Consider the following 21392-nt stretch of genomic DNA (forward strand, 5'->3'; position numbering starts at 1 on the left):
GGTCACCGTAAAGTGAAAGTGACTTGGGGGCACATCAAGCCTGCTTCTCATACAAGCGATTGACAGTTCCTGCCAAATTCTACACTGTGATGTGCAGGGGAGGGGTGGTATTTCAGGGCAATGGAACCTTTGGCTCTGAAAGGCTGTGATGTCATGCCATGTTCTGTCACTGCTGCCCTGGTTTTAGGCTGTGTGGCATTTAGTTCCTGGTCTGGCGTTGATCCCTCAGTGTGCCACCCAAGGGAAGCATGGAGCGTGTCCTTGTAGCTCTAAAGATCTGGGGTGGGGGGTGGGAGGAGAGCAGCAAGTTTATCTGGCAAAGCCCAAAAATCTTGTTGGTCTCTAAGGTGCAAGTGGACTCAAATCTAGCTCTTCTACTGCAGACCAACACAGTGACCTTCCTGAAACTCTCTTCCTCAACTCAGGCACCCCTGCTGCTAGCTAGAGGGTACGTAAGGGTGAGTCACAACAAATGGGGAAACTGCTTCATTGACTATGGGGCTGACAGAAAGGAGAGCCCGAAGTTAATAACCTGTTAAGCGTATACTTTTTAAAAAAGTGGGTTTAATATTATTGCAAAATTCACTGATTTAAGTTTACAAGCAGTTAAGAGGAAGCAGTGATACACTGATACGACTGCTTGATCACAACACTTGAGATAACTCAAGAGATACATTTTGCAAGTAGTACATCATACTGGCCCTGTATTCTGGAATACATGATTGTATTTGCATAAAGAGATATTTATGTTATATAAAATCTAATACTTGGAATGCATAAAATGTTATCTTTGCAGCAGTGTAAAATCTGGCTCATGCACGGCCTTCACAGTGTGCTCCCTTCCCGGCAGAGGAACTGCTGGATGAACTGCTGAGCCTTCTGCTTCTCTGCCGTGCCTGGTTTGGAGCGGCCGGTGGGCAGGCGCAGCAGCAAGCCTCCAAAGATGCTCGCTGCGCAGGAAAGCCAAGAATACCCATTAATACTATAACCAACAAAAAGGACATCCTGTTCCTGAGAAAGACTCTCCCCTCCCCCCACGCGCTGGATTCAAGCAAGCAGCTAGGGAAGTTGGAGCAGGGTGTCCCGATCACTTAAATGTTCCAGAATTCAGATTATGGTTCGTCATTTCCTCGTTCAAGCCACACAATAAGTGTGTCTAGGGCTTTACAAGCAAACATCATTGTCTCACACTTGCAGCTCAGAGGCTTCCTTTTTGCTGTACTGGCTCACCCACCCTTGGGCACCCTGGGTGGGTTCGGGCCAGCCCAAGAATGGGAAGGAGAGGCACCCTGGTCCTCTTCCTCCTCCAGCCCCCCAAGTGAGCACAACTTTTCCCTCTCACTCTAGCCATGTGTGAGCCACCTGGTTTTTCCACCCTAGCCTGGCCTGGTAGTGTCCATTATATATCATGGTTGGCCCCACCCCCTGGACCTTGGCCCCAATCGGGTTCAGCCCCACCTCTTCTGGGAGTGATAAAAGGAAGGTTGGTACCCACTCTCAGGGCTGCCTGTCTTTTGCTGTCCTTCCTGGCTTTAAAGGTATCAGGCTCGGCCTCCTCTTCCATCTTTGTCTTATCTCGATCCTCCCCAGCTGCTGGCCTTTACTTCTGCAGGCTGCTGCTCGGCTGTCTAGATCTCCATTCTCTTCTCTAGCAGCAGTGGGGGCCACTACTTGTCACTGCCTGCCCCGCCACTGCTGGCCACTGCTCCTGGGTTCCCCGCTGCCTCCTTCTCTGGGCAACGGCCCTCAGGGCACTGGGTTGTTCGTGGCTTGCCCAGTGGGAGAGGGGCTAAATCGGAGACGGGAGACAGTGGCAGACAACAGACTAACCTACCTCACAATGCGAATAATATGGAGAGAACTGTAAAAAACCTTGAGCTCCTTGGAGGAAGGGGTGCGATAAAATGTAAGGCATACAGATACTAATCTGAGTTCTTCCTGTCCCTCTCCTCTCCACCCCAACAACACTGGTAATGACCATGTATCAAAAGGGGTGGCTTCCCTCATTCAGTTCTCCTTACCAAGAATATTCACATCCAAATGATTCTTCCCAGTGTGTTCCAGCAGCTCCTGCAGAAATGCTACCAGGTAATGGAAAACATTTTGATGGCACTTGGGCAGCATAGAAATAACCTGCAGGGAGATGAAGAGCACTTATTGTTGCACACCAGATTCCGGATGCAGACAAGTAGCAGATGTCTTGCTGCTCAGTCCTGTACCTCTCTCAACACCTGCCTTACCTGACTGCTCATCTCGTAACTGTTGGCACACTCCAGGCTTCTTCTGTACAACCTGGAGCAGACGACCGGCTCGGGAAGACTCTCTAAGAAGAGCAGCAGTGCTTCTGCCACAGAGTGGTTGGTGCCAACTGGCCCTGGAAGGGGGAGTTAAAGAAGCAACCGCCAAGATGTCATAGTTCAGTTGTACACTGTATTGGCCAGGCCGCACCTGGAGTATTGTGTGCAGTTCTGGAGGCCTCACTTCAAAAAGGATGTGGACAGAATAAAGCAGGTGCAGAGGAGAGTGACGAGGATGATCAGGGGCCTGGAGACCAAGCCCTACGAGGAAAGATTGAGGGAGTTGGGAATGTTTATGTTGGAGAAGAGGAGGTTGATGGGGGATATGATTGCTCTCTTGAAGTATTTGAAGGGCTGTCACTGAGAGGAGGGCAGGGAGCTGTTCCTGTTGGCAGCAGAGGATAGGACTCACAATAATGGGTTTAAATTGCGGGAGGAAAGATACCAGCTGGATACTAGGGAAAAAAGTTTATAGTAAGAGTTGTTTGATAGTGGAATCAGCTACCTAGGGAGGTGGCAAGCTCCCCCTCACTGGCAGTCTTTAAGCAGAGGCTGGACAAGCATTTGTCAGGGATGCTCTAGGCTGATCCTGCATTGAGCAGGGGGTTGGACTAGATGGCCTGTATGGTCCCTTCCAACTCTATGATTCTGTGGCTCCTAGCCCCAACTGAAACTAATGCTAAGCACTCCTGTCATGATCACCCATTTGTAGTGCATAGCAGAAGGGTCCAGGGAAGGGCATCATGCCAAGTGAACACATGAAGCTGCCTTATAGTGACTATACATAAAACTGCCTTTGTCCATCAAGGTTGGTATTGTCTACTCAGACTGGCAGTGGCTCTCCAGGGTCTCAGGCAGAGGTCTTTCACATCACCTACTGCCTGGTCCTTTTAGCTGGAGATGCCAGGGATTGAACCCGGGACCTTCTGCATACCAAGCAGATGCTCTACTATTGAGCCACAGCCTCTCCACTTCCAAGTCAGATGTTTCTTTCTATCGAATGTACTCGGGATCCTCCTTGTCCAAAATAGAGTGTTGAATAACAGTAACGAATGATGACAGGCAACAAGAAACTTAATGGGAGAAAAAAGGTTGCCTGATATGTCAAGCCCCACCCCCCACCCCAGTATGCAAGACTGTTAATGATAGGATATTTTGAAGGTCATTAATTCATAGGGTCGACGTAAGTCAGAAACGACTTGACAGCACATAACACACAAACAAAAAGGTATTGTACAAAATTATATGCACCTCTCTGCTACAGTAGGGCATCCACACGTTTTACAGTATGTTGAAGTGTGTATGTGTTCAAAGAGCCAACAAGTCGCAGCCAACTTATGGCAACCCTTTATGGGGTTTTCAAGGCAAGTGAATAACACAGGTGGTTTGCCATTGCCTTCCTCCACATAGCAACCCTGGTATTCCTTGGTGGTCTCCCATCCAAATACTAACCAGGGCTGACCCTGCTTAGCTTCTGAGATCCAAAGAGATCAGGCTAGCCTGGGCCATCCAGTGTGGAGCATGTTAAAATATACGAACAATAAAAAACATAGTCAACACTACAGAAGCAGAACAGACCTTTCAAAGACACTTGTCAAAGGATACCAAGCACATCCAATGTCCCTGTGTCCAACCAGTCACGGATCTGTTCAAACTCTGGCCGCAGGCCTGGTTGCTGAAACAGGTCTTCCTGCAATAAAGGGTGTATACATCATAGGGAGGAGTGAGAAGAAAAACAGCTGTCTCACTTCTCTATCCCTGGTTTAAGGAATATCTCCTGTATTTACATCCATATATATTCCCCCTCTGCACACACCCCACTGCATAACATTTCAGATCAGCTAGGTTGTCTTGCACAGGTGGATCCCATGAACAGAATCCCATGAACAGAATAAGATCAGAATTTTGGCACGGTACATAATCACACAACACCATGTAAGTGTCCTCCAACACCACCCAATGCATCCTGATCCTAGCTGCTGCAGCTAACTACTCATGGTGGAAAGTGTTTTCAAGTCACAGCTCACTTCTGGTAACCCCGTAGGGTTTTCCAGGCAAGAGATGAGCAGAGGTGGTTTGCCATTGCCTGCCTCTGCATAGCACCCCTAGACTTCCTTGGTGGTCTCCCATCCAAGTACTAACTATGGCCAATCCGACTTAGCTTCCCGGATCTGATAGAGATCAGGCTAGCCTGGGCCATCCAAGTCAGGGCAGCCAACTACTAGCCCTGTGGAAAAAGGAACCCTTTAGGAGTACACAGAAAATCCAGAGACACCCTAACCTGCTGGCAAGCATTGCGGTAAAGGTGGTTCACCATCATCCACAACTCTTTAGGGATGTCCAAGGGCTTCTCGTCCCGAAAAGCATCGTCTGTCATCAGCGGCATCAAGGTCTAAAAGAAAGCACTGCTTTAAAGGGACGTAACTTCACGCAATGCAGCATCCTAGATGCTTGGGATGCTCCTCGCCTTGTGTAAAAAACAACAACTCAAAGTGCTGCCACCTCCAGGGTGGAGCACAGTTAACTAATCAACTGTAGGAACCCACCAGTTCTCTGATGGCCTCTGGCAACATTTCTCGGATGGGCTCCTTCATGTAGCAGAGGGCCTGGATGGGGCACCCAAAACAGCTGGGCAAGTAGTTCCCCGACACAGACAAGAAATAATCCTTGCCCCTGTCCAGGTGGAGTACCAAGATATCCTCCAGCTTGTCTTCTCCGGAGTTCAAGGCTGTTGCTGTTGATTTGTTCACAAACAGTTCCAACTCAATCACCAACTCGGAATCTTTAGGGAAAAGAGAGATGCAGGTTATTCCAGCCAGAGTTAGAGGTGGAGAACAGATTCTCACTATTTGGTTGGTTTTCCTGTTTTGCTTGGATTGGCCTTGTCATGTAAATTATTGTAAAGTCTTTGGAACAGTTCTTTTGTTGGCTCACGGTTTATTTCTTTTTACAATTCTTTAAAATACAATGCAAAATGTAATTCTTTACAATATTTGGTAAAAATGCTTACTAACAAGCCACCTGGAAAAAATGGCATTAGTTATTTTGTGAGGTCCAAATACCTTTCTGGGCTGAATACATAACCTCAGCCAGTGCAATGAGATTATGGACCGTCATACCCAAAACCCTTCCATTTGATGGAATACAACAGGTCATGCCACAATAAGTTACAGATGTTGCTCCTTTGAAATAACCTTGCTGGTCAGAGCAGAGATTCTGTCTACATACAAAATCAGAGGATGAATAATGAATACGAAGGGAAAGGGGCAGTCTTCCCATGCTCAGAGGCTGTGGCATCCCCATCCTGTTGGAAGCCACAGCTTCACAGGTCACAACCTGGAACAGAGCGTGCACACATGTAGACAAACAGACGCAGACATACACACACAGCAACCGAGTCACCTGGCAACAGGAAGCCCTTGCTTGGTTTTGCGATCAGCCACGGCTTGCAGTAGGTGCCTTCACTGGGCTTGTTAATAAACTCGAACTGGCAGGGGACCGGGCCATTGCAGATGGTGAAAGACTCCACCTGAAGCTGCTGGTACTTCACATCCTTGAAAAGGAACTGAAGGGTGGAGGGGGACACAGCACATAGCGAGAATGGTCAGTCTGCTCTTGCCTTTGCCCAGAGCTCTTGGTAGCTCCCATTTTGTCCTCTTGCTCAGCCGTTGAGCTCCCAAGCAGGGAGGTCACGAACGACCCAAAAGACCAAATGCCTGGCCCAAAGCCCATTGACTAATGTTGCCAACCACCAGGCAGGGCCAGGAGATCTCCCGGAATTACAACTGATCACCAGACTACAGAGATCAGTTCCCTACAGAAAATGGTTGCTTTGGAGGAGGAGGGACTCTATGGCAATATACCCCATTGAGATCCCTCCCCTCTCTAAACCTAGCATTCCCCAGGCTCCATTCCTAATTCTCCAGTAATTTCCTAACCCGGAGTTGGTAAACTCTACCTCTGCCAATACTTTGCTCTGATGTACAGCTCAGAGCCTTAGTTAAAAGATCTCTTAACTAGATTCCTCCATGGAAGGAAATGGACCACCCCAGATATAGTCCTAGACAGGCTAAGCATAGCCCTTCAGATTCCCTGTTTGGGTTTTTAATATGGTCAGAACCTTCAGAAAGAGAATGTGGAGTGTGTCATGCTGGCCAAGGCAGCACATCCTACCTCTCTCTTGGACAGAGTTACTGACGGGATGCTGGCGTTCTCCATCTTATCCAAAGAGCGCACTATTTCCTCAAAGGCTTTGCGATAGCATTTCTCATCCACCACCTTTACCTGGAAGAGACATGTGGCTTTGTCAATGGACCTTTCCCATGCTGGGGAGACATCAGCAGAGCCTGCCGTGGAAAATAAGTACCCAACAGTCTGTAGAGGAGACCAAACAACACCCATATGTTACAGCTGCTAGAAAAGGGCATGTAGGTGGTGCGCAAAGCGTTCCTGCTGACCATGGCAGTGGCCTTTCTAGCTGCACCCAGCACCATTGGGAAAAGGTAGTGCAGGCACAAGGATGCCAGCCTCCATCAATCTTAAAGTACTTGAAGGGCTGTCATATAAAGGAGGGTGCCAAGTTTTTTTCTGTTGCCCCAGAAGGTCGGACCAGGTCGGACCAGAACTAACGGGTTGAAATTAAATCAAAAGAGTTTCCATCTAGACATAATGAAGAATTTTCTAACAGAGCGGTTCTTCAGTGGAACAGGCTTCCTCAGGAGGTGGTAAGCTCTCCCTCCCTGGAGGTTTTTAAGCAGAGGCTAGATGGCCATCTGTCAGCAATGCTGATTCTATGACCTTAGGCAGATCCTGAGGAGGGCATCTTGGCCATCTTCTGGGCATGGAGTAGGGGTCACTGAGTGTGGACTAGATGACCCTGGTTGGACTAGATGACCCTGGTGGTCCCTTCCAACTCTATGATTCTAGGTGGGACCTGGGGACCCCCTGGAATTACAGCTCATCTTCAGAGATCAGTTCCTCTGGAGGAGATTCTTTGGAGGGTGGACTCTATGGCATTGTACCCACTAAGGTCTGTCCTCCTCAGGAACATCCTGAGTTTCCCAACCTGGAGCTGGCAACCCCACCCCCACTGGTGGCTGGGGGAGACCTGGCAACCCTATGCAGGCAGTGTGGGAAGCTATTACTGTAGGTGGCAGGAGACTTTGCAAGTGGGCAGGAGGATAATGAACAAGCAAGTGAGGGCACATGGGTAGGTAAGCAAGAAGAGAGGCCCCTGGGCACACTTTGCCCAGGGCCCCCCAAAACCTAGAACCGGCCCGGGTACCTACCCCAATGTCGAAGGTTGCACTGACAGGCTTGTGGTCGCTGTTCTTTAGAGTCATGTGGCTTCGGTAGCTCAGCTGAGAGACGGTCTTCCCTTTCCAGAGGATCCTATCACACCAGGCTGGGACACAACACTTCTCACTGCAAGGGAAATGGACAGGGTATGCCCCCCCTGCAGTAAGAAGGCATTTTGCAGCTCAACAAAAAAAAGCATAAGAACAAACATAAGAACATAAGAAAGGCCCTGCTGGATCAGACCAAGGCCCATCAAGTCCAGCAGTCTGTTCAAATAGTGGCCAACTAGGTGCCTCCAGGAAGCCCACAAACAAGACAACTGCAGCAGCATTATCTTGCTTCTGTTCCACAGCACCTAATATATTTGGCATGCTCCTCTGATCCTGGAGAGAATAGGTATGCACCATGACGAGTATCCATTTTTACTAGCAGCCATGAATAGCCCTCTCCTCCATGAACAATACCTGCTTCTCAGTGAGGTGGTAATACTGCATAACGGCAGGGGAGCACTCTCACGCTCCCCTCTCCCAAACCCTCCCAATGTAGAACTAGGAGAAGAGATCCAGACTAGCCCTGGTGGAGATGAAAGCACATTCAGTCATGTGTGTTTGTACCAATCAGAGATGTGCTGAACCTCTCACTGTGTCTTCTGCTACTAAGGAAGGCCGATCATACAGCTCGCTGGTCCTGATGGCCCACAGCTCAGTGCCCCATGGGCACCACAATTTTGCTTGGTGCTTCTCCACAGCAGAATTTAAACTTCAAGATTCTGGCTGGGTGTACACATGAAGCTGCCTTATACTGAGTCAGACCCTTGGTCCATCGAAGTCAGTATTGTCTAAGACTGGCAGCGGCTCTCCAGGGTTTCAGGCTGAGGTCTTTCACATCACCTACTTGCCTAGTCTCTTTAACTGGAGATGCTGAAGATTGAGCCTGGGACCTTCTGCATGCCAAGCAGATGCTCTACCACTGAGCCACAGCCCCTCCCCTAACAATGTGGCAGCCACGTTAGGACATCCCTTGTTCTCAGTCTACTTTTCCAGTGCAAAACACTGCAGTGACTCAATGCCTTGATGACCGTCTTATGGCTTTTCTCATGTTTTGCCTTTTGGCTGGAGGAGAGGGCAAAACCGAAGGGAACAAAACAAGCCAGAGGCGGCGCCACCTACCTATCATCCCAGTCATCAGAGCCAGGTTTGTATTTGTAGGTTGGCTGGAAAGAAATGTCTCCTTCCCTGAAGCCCTCAAAGACAACCTTGGCCCCCATCTGAATCTTCAGCTAGAAGCAGGAGAGGACAAAATGATGAGGACCTGAAGCACAAGACGGAGCTCAGACCTGCCTTCTTTTCTTGATACACAGGAGAAAGGCGAGCAAGCTAAAGCCACCTCCAGCCAGAGGAAGATGCACTTTCCCTTCCTTTTACCAGCTTCAGTTGGGAGGCAAGAATGCAAATACATCTTCCCAAGGAATTTATTCCCTTCCGATTTGAATTCTTTATCATTGCACCTGTTCTGCAATCTCCATGATTTAATAGCAGCAGCAAGTAGTACACTGACGTTCGCAAATTCAAGGAGAAGTTTGTCAGTGGCTTCTAGAAATAGTGACTAAAGAGAACCTTCAAATTCAGAGGCAGTCAACCTCTAAATCCCAGTGTCAGAAGGCAACATCAGGAAAAGGCCTCTGTCTCTGCGCCCTGTTGTTGGCCCTACCAGAGGAACTGGTTGGCCACAGTGTGAGATGGGATGCTGGACTAGATGGGCCACTGCTCTGATCCAGTGGGGCTCTTCTTGTGTACCTGTGTGCCTGTCTTGAGTGAGCTCAGTGCATTGTTTGACAGCAATCAGTCTAAGAGTAACTCAGAGTTCTCTGTTTCTGATCCATTCAAGACCTTTTAGAATTTATCCCCAAGACTCAAGAAGCATACCAGTGGTTCTAAACTGGAGGTTGCTGCTCTAACCATGATACCAGACTAGCTCCCCAGTCCAGGCTAAATAAAGCAAGAAGCCTTGAAGGCCCCGAGGCTCTTCAGCTACTTCTCAAGAAGCCTCCTCTGCCCTGCCCCCAAAAGGAAAGCACGTCTGCCTGCCCCAGAAGAGCTCTTTGGGCACCTGGTCGTGCTGATGAAGGGCGTGGAAGTCCCGAGCCTGGATCAGCTTCTTCACCCACTCCATTTCCTGCTCCTCCAGCTGGTAGTTCAGGTCTCCCAACCACAAGACAACACTGTGGAAAAAAAGTCACTGAAGACCAGGAATACCTCTGGCAGGCAGACAACAAATACACCACTCCACTAGAGCAGATTGCTGGGGAAGAGAGGAGGTAGAGCAGGAGGGCCCCCACACACACACACACACACACTCAGCCCCCTAAGACCTTGCTGCTTTTACTGTTGTTCCTGCCAGCAGCTATAAGCAGGAAATGCCACTGGGGGGGACAAACTAGGCTTTATACCACAGATGAATCCAATGGTCTCTTGCTTTTTTAAAAACTGAAACTGCAGGAGTAGGGTTGCTAACAGCTAGAGCTCTCCTGCTGTTAAAACTGATCTCCAGGAAATAGAAGCCCCATGGTGCAGAGAGGTAAGCTGCATTTCTGCAGTCAAAGCCGTGCTTATGACCTGAGTTCGATCCCGACAGAAGTCGGTTTCAGGTAGCCGGCTCAAGGTTGACTCAGCCTTCCATCCTTCCGAGATCGATAAAATGAGTAACCAGCTTGCTAAGGTTAAAGTGTAGGCAACTGGGGAAGGGAATGGCAAACCACCTCGTAAACATAGTGTGCCTAGTAAATGTCATGATGTGACATCACCCCATGGGTCACCCCATGGGTCAAATGCTTGCACAGGGGACTACCTTTACCTTTTACCAAGTGATACAGATCAGTTAACCTGAAGAAAACGAATGCTTTGGAAGTTGGACCCTACGGTATTATACCCCATTCAAGTCCCTCCCCTCCCCAAACCCCAGCCTCCTCAGGCTCCACCCCTAAAATCTCCAGGTATTTCCCAACCCGGAGCTGGCAACCCTATGCAGGAGGCTGCATTCTTGAGCAGAGAGGCAGCTTCACTGCCCCCCTCCAGGAGATTTTACTGCTAAAATATCTTCTTTCCAAGTTACTTTTTGCTCATAGGAAGAGATGTAGGTCGCAGCAGATGTGGGAAAGTGGGGGGGGGGACATTTTGAGCAGAAAACGACCAAAAGAAGACTGTTCAGCAGCTGCTTCCCTTTCTTTGCTTCATTCCTCATTGCATCCTCTGAAGCTCATTTTCATTCAAACTCACACACAAATAACCCTCCCACAACCATTGAGAGCTGTTGCGTCAGGCATCTGATAGGCATCATTTACCTGCATACATAGGTGCCATTGAGTCACAGCTGACTTATGGCAACCCCAGCAAGGGGCTTTCTAGGCAAGGGAGAAGCAGAGGTGGTTTGCGGTTGCCTTCCTCTGCAGAGTCCTCCTTGGTGGTCTCCTATCCAAGTACCAGCCCTGCTTAGCTTAAGAGATCTGATGAGATTAGGCTATACAGTGCCACCTTCCCTCCCCAGGCAGCATCTAGTATGGTTTTAGGTAAGTAAAAGGGGGTGGGGAAGGAGAGAAAGAATTACGGGAAGCATAATTTAAGAAGAAGGGACAGATGTTTGCTCCCACATACACAAGCCATCCTTTTCAATTGTCCCCTTGCACGCAACAGCACAGCATCCCTGAGGAGCTTAAAAAGACCCTCCTTCCCACTTTGCCAACCTACTCATGTCCATTTATGGCAAGGAGAGGGCGGCTGGGCTCCAGCTGGTGGAACTGCATGCGGGCACAGATGTCTTGGACTTCCTGGTTCCGCCGCTCGTACTCCTCAGGGTTGGCTGCCAGGTGGGTGTTGACCACGCAGACAGTGGTGTTGTGGAACTGGAACCTGATGGCCACCCCGCCCTTGTTGCCCTTGGCAGCAGGATGGGGGGGGGGAAGGAAAGAGAAAGGAAGCAGCCTTGGGTGGCTTGCAAACAGATGTTTTTCCTCTGTTTCTACCCTGGAGTGCTGTTTTGGGGAGCATCCATACAACCCCATCCTTCAACTCTGCATTTACCAGGTTTTCCCCCATTCTTGGTACACCTTCTCTCGGATCTGGTTTACTAACCATCTTGTCTGAAAGAATGCAGTCCAAGCACACTGGTATGTCATCTTAATGGGAAGGTGGCTGTAAGCTTCCACCCACATCAGTACCATTTTTCACACCATGCTGACATTGGTGGTGGAAAGTGTCACAGAATCATAGAGTTGGAAGGTACCACAAGGGTCATCTAGTCCAACCCCCTGCACAATGCAGGAAATTCACAACTACCTCCCCCCACACACACACACCCAGTGACCCGAACTCCATGCCCAGAAGATGGCCAAGATGCCCTCCCTCTCATCATCTGCTTAAGGTCATAGAATCAGCATTGCTGACAGATGGCCATCTAGCCTCTGCTTAAAAACCTCCAGGGAAGGAGAGCTTACCACCTCCCAAGGAAGCCTGTCCCACTGAGGAACAGCTCTGTTAGAAAATTCTTCCTAACGTCTAGACGGAAACTCTTTTGATTTAATTTCAACCCACTGGTTCTGGTCCGACCTTCTCGGGCAACAGAAAACAAGTCACAGCCAACTTATGGCAACCCCGTAGGGTTTTCAAGCCAAGAGATGTTCAGAGTTGGTTTGACATTGCCTGACTCTGAATAGCAATCCAGGACTTCCTTAGTGGTCTCCCATCCAAGTACTTAGCTTCCTGCTTAGCTTCCAAGATCTGCCGATATCAGGCCATCCTGTGTCACGGCATGCCACCAGAGGTCTTCTAAAATCACACACAGTGTAATTGGGATACCACTATATCGCTACAGCAATGGCTAATATATTTAAGAGCCCTCAAAAAACTCTCCAGTGGTGTAATGAGAAAAACTGCAGAAGAAATGGTGGCTGACAGAGGAGAAAATGTGCAGAAAGCTCCTTTGTGGTTCCTCCATTGCCAATGTGAATTCCTCTGCATTTGCAGCAGTGCTGAATGCAAATCAGAGAATCCTTGCCATGTGGATGCTGCCTTGATGAAGAGACTGGGATTCCCAAGGACCTCTGAAGTATGCAGGGAGGTACACAGAGGCGCCCAGCAGAGGCCAGAGAAGACCCAGAGCACCTTCTACACTGCAGTTGGCACCTGTCCCCTGCAAGAGTCAACTAGACAGCTGCCACTGTAGAGAGCCATGAAATGTGTCCAGTGACAAATGGCCCATAGCCCACGTGAAGAAAGGGCTTCTTCAGTTCCACTGAGGAATGAAGCCATCCACCCACACACCTGCATCTTGTGTGCCCGCTTCAAGGTACGGGCTGTGCACAGCATTGCAAGCAAAGCAGGATGGGTAGAGCCATCCCTAATCCCCACATGCATGCTGCCTGGCAGCCCTCACCATTCTACCCATGATGCCTGTGCCAACTGTCTCGGCCTCCACCTCAGAGATGTTCATGGCGAGCTCCGTCCTCACATACAGCAGCAACAGGATCCCAACCAGTCGGACAAGCTTCACCTGTTAACACGGAGGGGAGCAGGGAAGGTTTGTGCTCGCTGCACCAACCCAAGGAGAAGGGCGCAAAGCAGGATCCAGAATTCTTCTAGGGCTTATGGATCTCAACAAGATAACTCCAGCTGCCTTCAGAGCTGGTTCATAGACACTCTGCTACAAACCCCTGGGGTTCTTGGCCAGGCAGAGGCAGGAAAGGAGGGAGCAACCTCACGTGCCCCTCTCTGCATGACTGGAATGAAGGAAAGAAAATGCTGGCATGCCATGGCGCCACTGCAGAAAGCCAGTTCCTCTTTTTCTAACCTCCTTTTGTAGCTCTCAAATGGGAAGCTGACTGCCCACACTCTTAACACACACACACAACCCACTTGGGACAGAAATGCCACCTTACTCTTGCCCTCAACATGTGACGAAATGAATGAGCCCACCTTGACACAGAACACCAAGACGAGACAAGGGAATCGTGCCCACTCAGCAGCCAAATCCCAACCTACCTTGGCATACTTGGCTCCTGGGTGAAGGCTCTCCGTGACAGCCTTAAACCATTCCTCCTCCTTGGGCGTGTCGTTGAAGAAAAAGGCCTCTTTGCTCAGGTCAAGCTCTTGGAAGCTGCACCCAGGAGAGAAAGCTGTGTGTGAGAAGCCCGGGCACAGGCTTCCCCAGTACTTCCTTTGTGGAAAATAAACTGGACTGTTGTCTGCCCAGTGAGTTACAGAGGTTTAACACAATGTGGGGGGCCAGGAAGGCGACACAGTATAGCCTGCTCTTGTCAAATCTCAGAAGCTGAGCAGGGTCAGATTCTGCAGAGGAAGGCAGTGGCGAATGTGAGTGAAAGTACCCATGCATAAACAACCACTGCCACAGAAAGTACCCACTCTGGATCTGAGATGACCCCAGTTCCTTCAAGTGTGTCTTAGGTCAAATGTCCAGAAAGGGAAGGCAATGCCTACATACCCCACACAGTAGACATCAGGAGGCTCCCCTTCTTGGCTTAGCCAGGGCCGGAGGCTCTCTCGGGGTGACTGGCCATTCACATTGTACGTCCCAACAAAGAACCTGCAGAGAAACAGAAGAGCTGTCCAGAGCCATGAGCTGCAGCAGAATTCTGCCAGCCCCCACTGGCAGCCAACAGACCCTGCAAACACCCTCTGCTCTCTCCACTCTCCACGCCAGTTTGTTATGCCAAAGCAGCTGACTGGCAGCCTGCTACAATGGCGGGGGGGGGGGGAGGAGGACTTGTTCTCACTCAAACAACCTTCACCTCTTTAAGCACAAAGCCAACCACTAGCCCCGCCAGGCTCCCGTTACCTGAAGCTCTGGATGCATGTGTACGAATTTTCCTTCTGCTTGAGCCAAGAGTGGATGAGGGTGTCTCTCATCCCAGGCGGCCGAGTGGACAGGCTCTGTCTCCACTCAGAGGCTGTCACACTGGACGAGTGGACCGTCTCGCTGGCACTCTTTGGCCTGGAAAGGCAGGGGGCAGAGGAAGGGATTCAGACCCAGAAACTGACATGGGGCTGACAAACCAGGCCCATGCTGAGTCCCAGAGCTTGGTGCAGTCACAGAGGTGACTGTTTTTCTCTTTCTCACGCATGGCTGTGTGTGTGTATCTGCCTTGATTCTGCGTCAAGCTGATGCCACTGAAGGACACAGGGGAGTGGACATGTTCGTGGAGGAGAGGGGTATTCAAGGCTACTAGTTAAAATGGATACTAGTCATGATGCATACCTATTCACTCCAGGATCAGAGAAGCATGCCGATTATATTAGGAGCTGTGGAACACAGGCAGGATAATGCTGCTGCAGTCGTCTTGTTTGTGGGCTTCCTAGAGGCACCTGGTTGGCCACTGTGTGAACAGACTGCTGGACTTGATGGGCCTTGGTCTGATCCAGCAGGGCCTTTCTTGTGTTCTTATGACAAAAATGAGCATGAAAAGGGGCTTCTCTCCTGCCTTTCGTTTGACCTGAGGACGGGGGAACTGCCTGCTCCCAGGGAAAGCTCCAAGATTTGCCAACTCCTGGCAAACACCCCCACTGCAAATCTGTGGGAAGGCATGGGTCTACAGGGGTACATCGTCAAGCCACTGCAACAGAAGACTTATATGGCGCATGGAGGCAGTGGCTATGGGGCTCTATGTCCTGGAGAGAGCAACGAGCCCTTGACTATAAAAGGGTCTCCTCTGTGTTTGCAAGATCTAATCCGTGCAAAGGGGGCACCAGCCGATACCACAATTGCTGGTACCCCCACCCTCACATAACGCCCTAACCTGGATGGCCCAGACTAGCCCGATCTCAGAAGTTAAGGAGGGTCAGTCCTGGTTAGTACTTGGATGGGAGACCACCAAGGAACTTCAGGGCCTCTACCCAGAGGCAAGCAAGGGCAAACCGCCTCTGTTCGTCTCTTGCCTTGAAAACCCCATGAGGTTGATAAAAGTGTCCGTGGGGAAAACCATCTTGTTTGTATCCGGGGTCGACAGAGAGCCTAGCTGACACACACACCCTCACACACATACACCTAGTTGGTCACATACATGTTGTCACATGCCTAGGGTTGCCAGGTCCCTCTTAGCCTGAGCAGAGCCTGAGGAGGGCGGGGTTTAGGGAGGGGAGGGACTTCATTGCCATAGATTCCAATTGCAAAAGCGGCCATTTTCTCCAGGTGAACCTGTCTCTAGCGGCTGGAGATCAGTTGTAATAGCAGGAGATCTCCAGCTAGTACCTGGATGTTTGGAAAACAGCACAGGAATTAGGGTACAATTAAGCTCAAGAGACGGGGTACAAAGTAGAAAAAATCTAATATGTGATTATAACATGAGAGACAATGTACAATGGTCCACAACAACAAACAGATACTAGGTGTACTATCCTATAAATATATACGTATGTACAAAGCATACATGATGCAAACTCTTTGCAAGGCAGAAAGTGTATGTTCTTCTGGGTAATAGATAAGAACAATTCCTGTAGAATATCCAGTAATTGGTATAGTCCAAAAGAATAAGATGGGGGACGGCCATTTCACATTCTTTTCTTCAGCCCCATATTCAATCAATATTCTTTTGTGAATCAATCACATAACAAAATCATCTGTCTTTACTCCATGTGCCATTGCATTAAGATAATTCCTTAGTTCCTCAAGGGATCGGAACTATCTTAATGCAATGGCACATGGAGTAAAGACAGATGATTTTGTTATGTGATTGATTCACAATAGAATATTGATTGAATATGGGGCTGAAGAAAAGAATGTGAAACGGCCATCCCCCATCTTATTCTTTTGGACTATACCAATTACTGGATATTCTACAGGAACTGTTCTTATCTGTTACCCAGAAGAACATACACTTTCTGCCTTGCATAGAGTTTGCATCATGTATGCTTTGTACATATGTATATATTTATAGAATAGTACACCTAGTACCTGTTTGTTGTTGTGGACCATTGTACATTGTCTCTCATGTTATAATCACATATCAGATTTTTTCTACTTTGTACCCCATCTCTTGTGCTTAATTGTACCCTAATTCCTGTGCTGCTTTCCAAACCTATATGGTATAGGCACAGAGGTGCCCATTTTGATTTACTAGTACCTGGATGTTGGCAACCCTACACATGCCTCTCAGAATGTGTACAGAAGATCCCACTGCTGTGGACTGAGGTGTCTGATTCACCCAAGATGCTCTTCGCCGTGCTGGGGCCACAGAACAGAACTCTCAAGCCCCATCTCTGGTCTCTCCCCACTCCCCCATCATTCTCTTCATCACACCTTACTTCTGATGTCCGTAAGTGGAGGCAGCCTTGACTTCACCACCAGTGCTCCATTCTGGGTCCACCACCATTGCATCTTTGTTCCCTGCAACTTCAAAGACAGCCCTCATTGGCCTTTTCCACTGTGTGCAGCTGTTTTCTGGCAAGGCCTGCCAAGAGCTTTCTCCCAGGGGAAACTGTTTGGCCTGCTTCACTTCCAGGCATGCTACCCTGTGGGGACTCAGCCATTCATGGAGGCCAAGGAGAAACATGCATGAAGCTGGACAAAGAACTCCCTCTAGACAAACCAGGACAAGCAGCAAGCCCCATCCGGCCTGTTTGCAAAACCCCTTTTGCTGAAAAGGAAGTGCTGGGTGGCACCCTACAAGTGCCACCTCTGCGGTCAGCTCCTTGTGTGGTGCTAGACAAGCTGTCGGCCCAGGGCTTTTGTGCCAGAACCAATTTCAGTTGCAGCCTTGGACTGGGCGAAGTGTGCAATGCTTTTCAGCATGGACTCCATGCCTTTTTTTTCACTACTGAGCCAGTAACTTTCACTCGCTCTCAAACATCCAGGTTTCCACATCGGGCAGCTTAGTTTCCAGGCAAGCTTGAGCCCCAGAACCTCTCATTAAATGGGGGTAGAGGAAGCATGGGCTGAACACCGCTAGAAATAATGAGACATTATACCTGGACTTTAATTAATAGGGTCGCCATAGGTCGGAGGTGACTTGATGACACTTAACACACACACATACCTGGACTGCAGCACTTCCTGACCTCCTGCAGGAACATCTGGGTCTGTGAGCCAAAGGGCAGCCTCACCAGCAGGTTGGCACTACAGGAGGTAATCTGGACTGTAACATCAGAGCCTGCGCGTTGAGAACACAAGCAGAGAGCAGTAGGCAGATTATTACGGTTTGTGCTTGGCAAACACTTGTCTAGGATGGCAGCACAGCCATAGATGCCCACTGAATACTGAAGTGGCCTTCATGGAACACAGCTGCAGATCCAAAGCTAAATGGTGGGACAAGGCTGAATGAAGACCCTTGAGCTTGTTACAAGCAGGGCCCAGGTAGCACCTTCAGCTATACATGTGCATTTGCCTGGGTCCCCAACTTTTTTGAGTCTGGATGCACCTTTGGAATTCTGGCACAGCATGGAGGGCAGCTTGTCTTCAGTCACACAGTGAAGACCCTAGGGATGTGGTAGCAACTGTGGCCAAAGCAACTCTTTTTAAAAATCGGCACAGCCAATCAACTCTCCAATGGCCAACCAGAAGCCTTGCTGGACAAAAGCTCCACCTGGCCCCACCCACTTTCTAAAAACACTTGGTGGACACCAGGAAAGGTGTCGGCAGCCACCATGGTGCCCAAGAGCACCATGCTGAGGACTTCTGCTCTAATCACTACACCACACTGCCTCTCAGTGCAGTGTACATGGTCATACAATCCTTGCAACCTAATTTGCCAAGAAGTAGAGTGGAAGATTCTGGGGGTGGGAGGGACAGCATTACCCTCCTTAGGAACCACAGAACTAACTGAGCCACTCACCTGGAATTTGCAGGTCATTCTCTGGGGTCACTGTCAAAAGATGAGGAGAAAAGCAGTTACTGGTGGAGGGGCCCACAAGAGAGTTGCCCTGATTAGTCATTGTCTTGGGGTGAACCTTCCCCAAGCCAGAAGAGTGGAAGATAGTTTCTGCTGAAGCTGCTGGGTACAGAAAGCATCTGCCCACTGCTTCTTAGCTGCTATTTGGCATGGATGATGAAGAAGAAAGAGTTGGTTTTTAGACCCAGCTTTTCTCAACCAAAAGGAGTCTCAAAGCAGCTTACAATTGCCTTCCATTCCTCTCCCCACAACAGACACCTTGTGAGGTAGGTGGGGCTGAGAGAGCTGTGACTAGCCCAAGGTCACCCAGCAGGAGGAGCGGGGAATCAAGCCCGGTTCTCCAGATTAGAGTCCACCGCCCTTTAACCACTACATCACGGTGGATCCCTCTCAGATGGACTGAATAGTTTCAACATTTCCAAAGAGGCAAAAGGGGAGCTCCAGATATCCTCTGTGACATATGACAGCCACATGGGAGGAGGCAAACACTTGATGGGCAGGAGAGCAACCTCTACCTTCTTCCACTGCAAATCCCTCCTGGATGAGTAGAACCCTGTCCAGGCAAACGTCCTCGGCAGTGATGGCCATTCTCCGGTGTGTGTAGAGGCATATCCTGCAGGCACAAAGCATGAAGGAGAACCCAGCCAACCCTCAGTATCAGCAACCCCCTCCACCGGGTACACCATATGTCAAAGACAACTTCAGTGCAGGGTGTGAGAAGAGCAAGTTCTACCCAAAGGACTACAAACCACAGATCTAGCACAGATCTTTGCGCAGATCTTTGGTCAGGCCATGTGTGGGATACTGTGTACAGTTCTGGTTGTGCCCTCTTCAAAAGAATATCGGAGTGTGGTAAAGGGAAGCACCTTCCCTGTGTGGAAAGGAAGAACGTTTGAGGCTTTGCAGTTTGCAAAAAGGACATAACGTAAGAAGAGCCCTGCTGGATCAGACCAGTTGTCCATCTAGTCCAGGATCCTGTCTCACACAGAGGCCAACCAGTTCCTCTGGAAGGCCAACAACAGGGCATAGAGACTGAGGCCTTCCCCTGATGTAGCCCTCTAGCTCTGGGATTTAGAGGTTTCCTGCCTCTGGATGTGGAGGTTCCCTTTAGAGATGGTGTGTGTGTGGGGGAAGGGGGGGAATGTTAGTTTACAAAAGAATTAAATAACTTTCCTCCCCTTTTCAACTGTTAGAAATTGGCTCTTCTAGTTTAATTGGCGGGCAGCAGCTTTAAGACAGAACTAAGAAAGCACTACTGTACTCAATGCAAAATGAAGTGACGGAATTCCCCGTCTCAAGAGACTGTGACGGCCTGTGGTGTACACGGTTCAAAACATGGACCAGGCAGTTTCACAGAGAAGAGATGGATAGGGTTGCCAACCTTCAGGTACTCACTGGAGATCTCCTGCTATTACAACTGATCTCCAGCCGCTAGAGACAGGTTCACCTGGAGAAAATGACCGCTTTGGCAATTGGACTCTATGGCATTGAAGGCCCTCTCTTCCACAAATCCCACCCTCCACAGGCTCCGCCCCTAAAACCTCCCACCGGTGGCGAAGAGGGACCTGGCAAGCCTAGAGGTGGATCAATGGCTGAAGAAAATCTCCACATTCAGCGGCAACGTACCCCTCAATACCCATTGGTACTGGATAATATCACTCTGCTTTCTCATGCTACTGGTGGGCTTCCCAGAGTCAACTATCTGGCCATTCTATAAAATTCTGGAGTGTATGGGTCCTTAGGTTTAGCCTAGCAGCGCTCTTATGTTCTTCAGCTTTCTCCACATGATTAAGATCATCCTCTAAGTCCTGATTCCAAACCACTTAGGATGGTGACTAAGCCCTTCGGGGGTTCTATGGGTTGTTGTTTTTTTAAATACACCAGGGTTTTCACCAGTGTAATCTGACACTGGGAGGGAAGACAGCACAGTACAGCCTGATCTCGTCAGATCTCAGAGGCTAAGCAGGGTCAGTACCTGGATGGGAGACCACCAAGGAAGGCTCTGCAGAGGAAGGTGTGGGCAAACCACCTCTTGTTTCTCACTTGCCTTGAAAGCCCCTTGCTGGGGTGGCCTAAGTCGGTTGCGACTTGATGGCACAAACACAATGTGACACTGGGGGCAACTAAGCCTCGTGCACCCCTAACATGCCACATTGATGCTGCCCGTATGGACACTGGCACTGGAGTTACCTAAGTGTAGCTTGGCACCAAGCATGGAAACTCAAGCTGTCCCTCCCCGATACACACACCTCTCCCTCCCCAATCCCCTCCCAGCACAGCTTAGGAGGCCAGTCATGTCTGCAGTCCTAGAAAGTACTGACTAAACCCAAGCCAAGGCACCCATATCTCAGATAACACCAGGGTGTGTGGGGAGACACAGCTGCATCAGCGTATGCTGGTTGCTTGTTTCTGTTTGTCTGTCACAGGGGCATTGCCAGCATGCTGCTTCATGATTGGTGGGTTGCCATGGGGTTGCAGAGGGGTCTGCTGCAATTATAAGAACATAGAAAAGCCATGCTGGATCAGACCAAGGCCCATCAAGTCCTGCATCGGGACCTTACAATGGGACTTACCCACCTCGTGCTCCTCAGGTGCAACATGGAGTAGGGGCATGGAGTAAGGGTCACTGGGTGTGTGTGGGGGAGGTAGTTGTGAATTTCCTGCATTGTGCAGGGGGTTGGACTAGATGACCCTGGTGGTCCCTTCCAAATCTATGATTCTATGAACATGATGCAGATTTGAGAAGGAGGACACTGGCAAAGGAAGTAGCCTCCTCCTGTGCTCCCCCATGTGGTTCTTATTTTCATGTGTTACTGAAGCAGCACCAGACCCCTTAGCAACACCTGGACAACGCACATGGACTTCCCGTGGCTCTCAACCAGGCTGAACAGTCGGCTCTCCATGCC

The 21392-nt window shown here is 49.6% G+C and overlaps 1 protein-coding gene across 1 annotated transcript; it reads right to left on the bottom strand.

The window, feature by feature from the left end:
* Positions 1-825: 825 nt before the first annotated feature.
* Positions 826-21392, bottom strand: INPP5B (inositol polyphosphate-5-phosphatase B). Its single transcript, XM_056846047.1, has 21 exons — positions 21343-21392; positions 19002-19099; positions 18430-18459; positions 17635-17748; positions 16904-16985; positions 14442-14606; positions 14088-14189; positions 13628-13742; positions 13023-13139; positions 11339-11526; positions 9705-9816; positions 8765-8874; positions 7586-7721; positions 6471-6581; positions 5700-5862; positions 4844-5079; positions 4579-4689; positions 3903-3987; positions 2241-2374; positions 2022-2133; positions 826-950 (listed from the first exon to the last, which is right to left on the bottom strand). Exons 1-21 carry the CDS (start codon positions 21387-21389, stop codon positions 826-828), a joined length of 2493 nt encoding a protein of 830 aa, XP_056702025.1. The 5' UTR covers positions 21390-21392.

This window comes from Euleptes europaea, chromosome 3 (genome assembly GCF_029931775.1).
Source record: "Euleptes europaea isolate rEulEur1 chromosome 3, rEulEur1.hap1, whole genome shotgun sequence".
Classification (NCBI taxonomy): Eukaryota; Metazoa; Chordata; class Lepidosauria; order Squamata; family Sphaerodactylidae; genus Euleptes; species Euleptes europaea.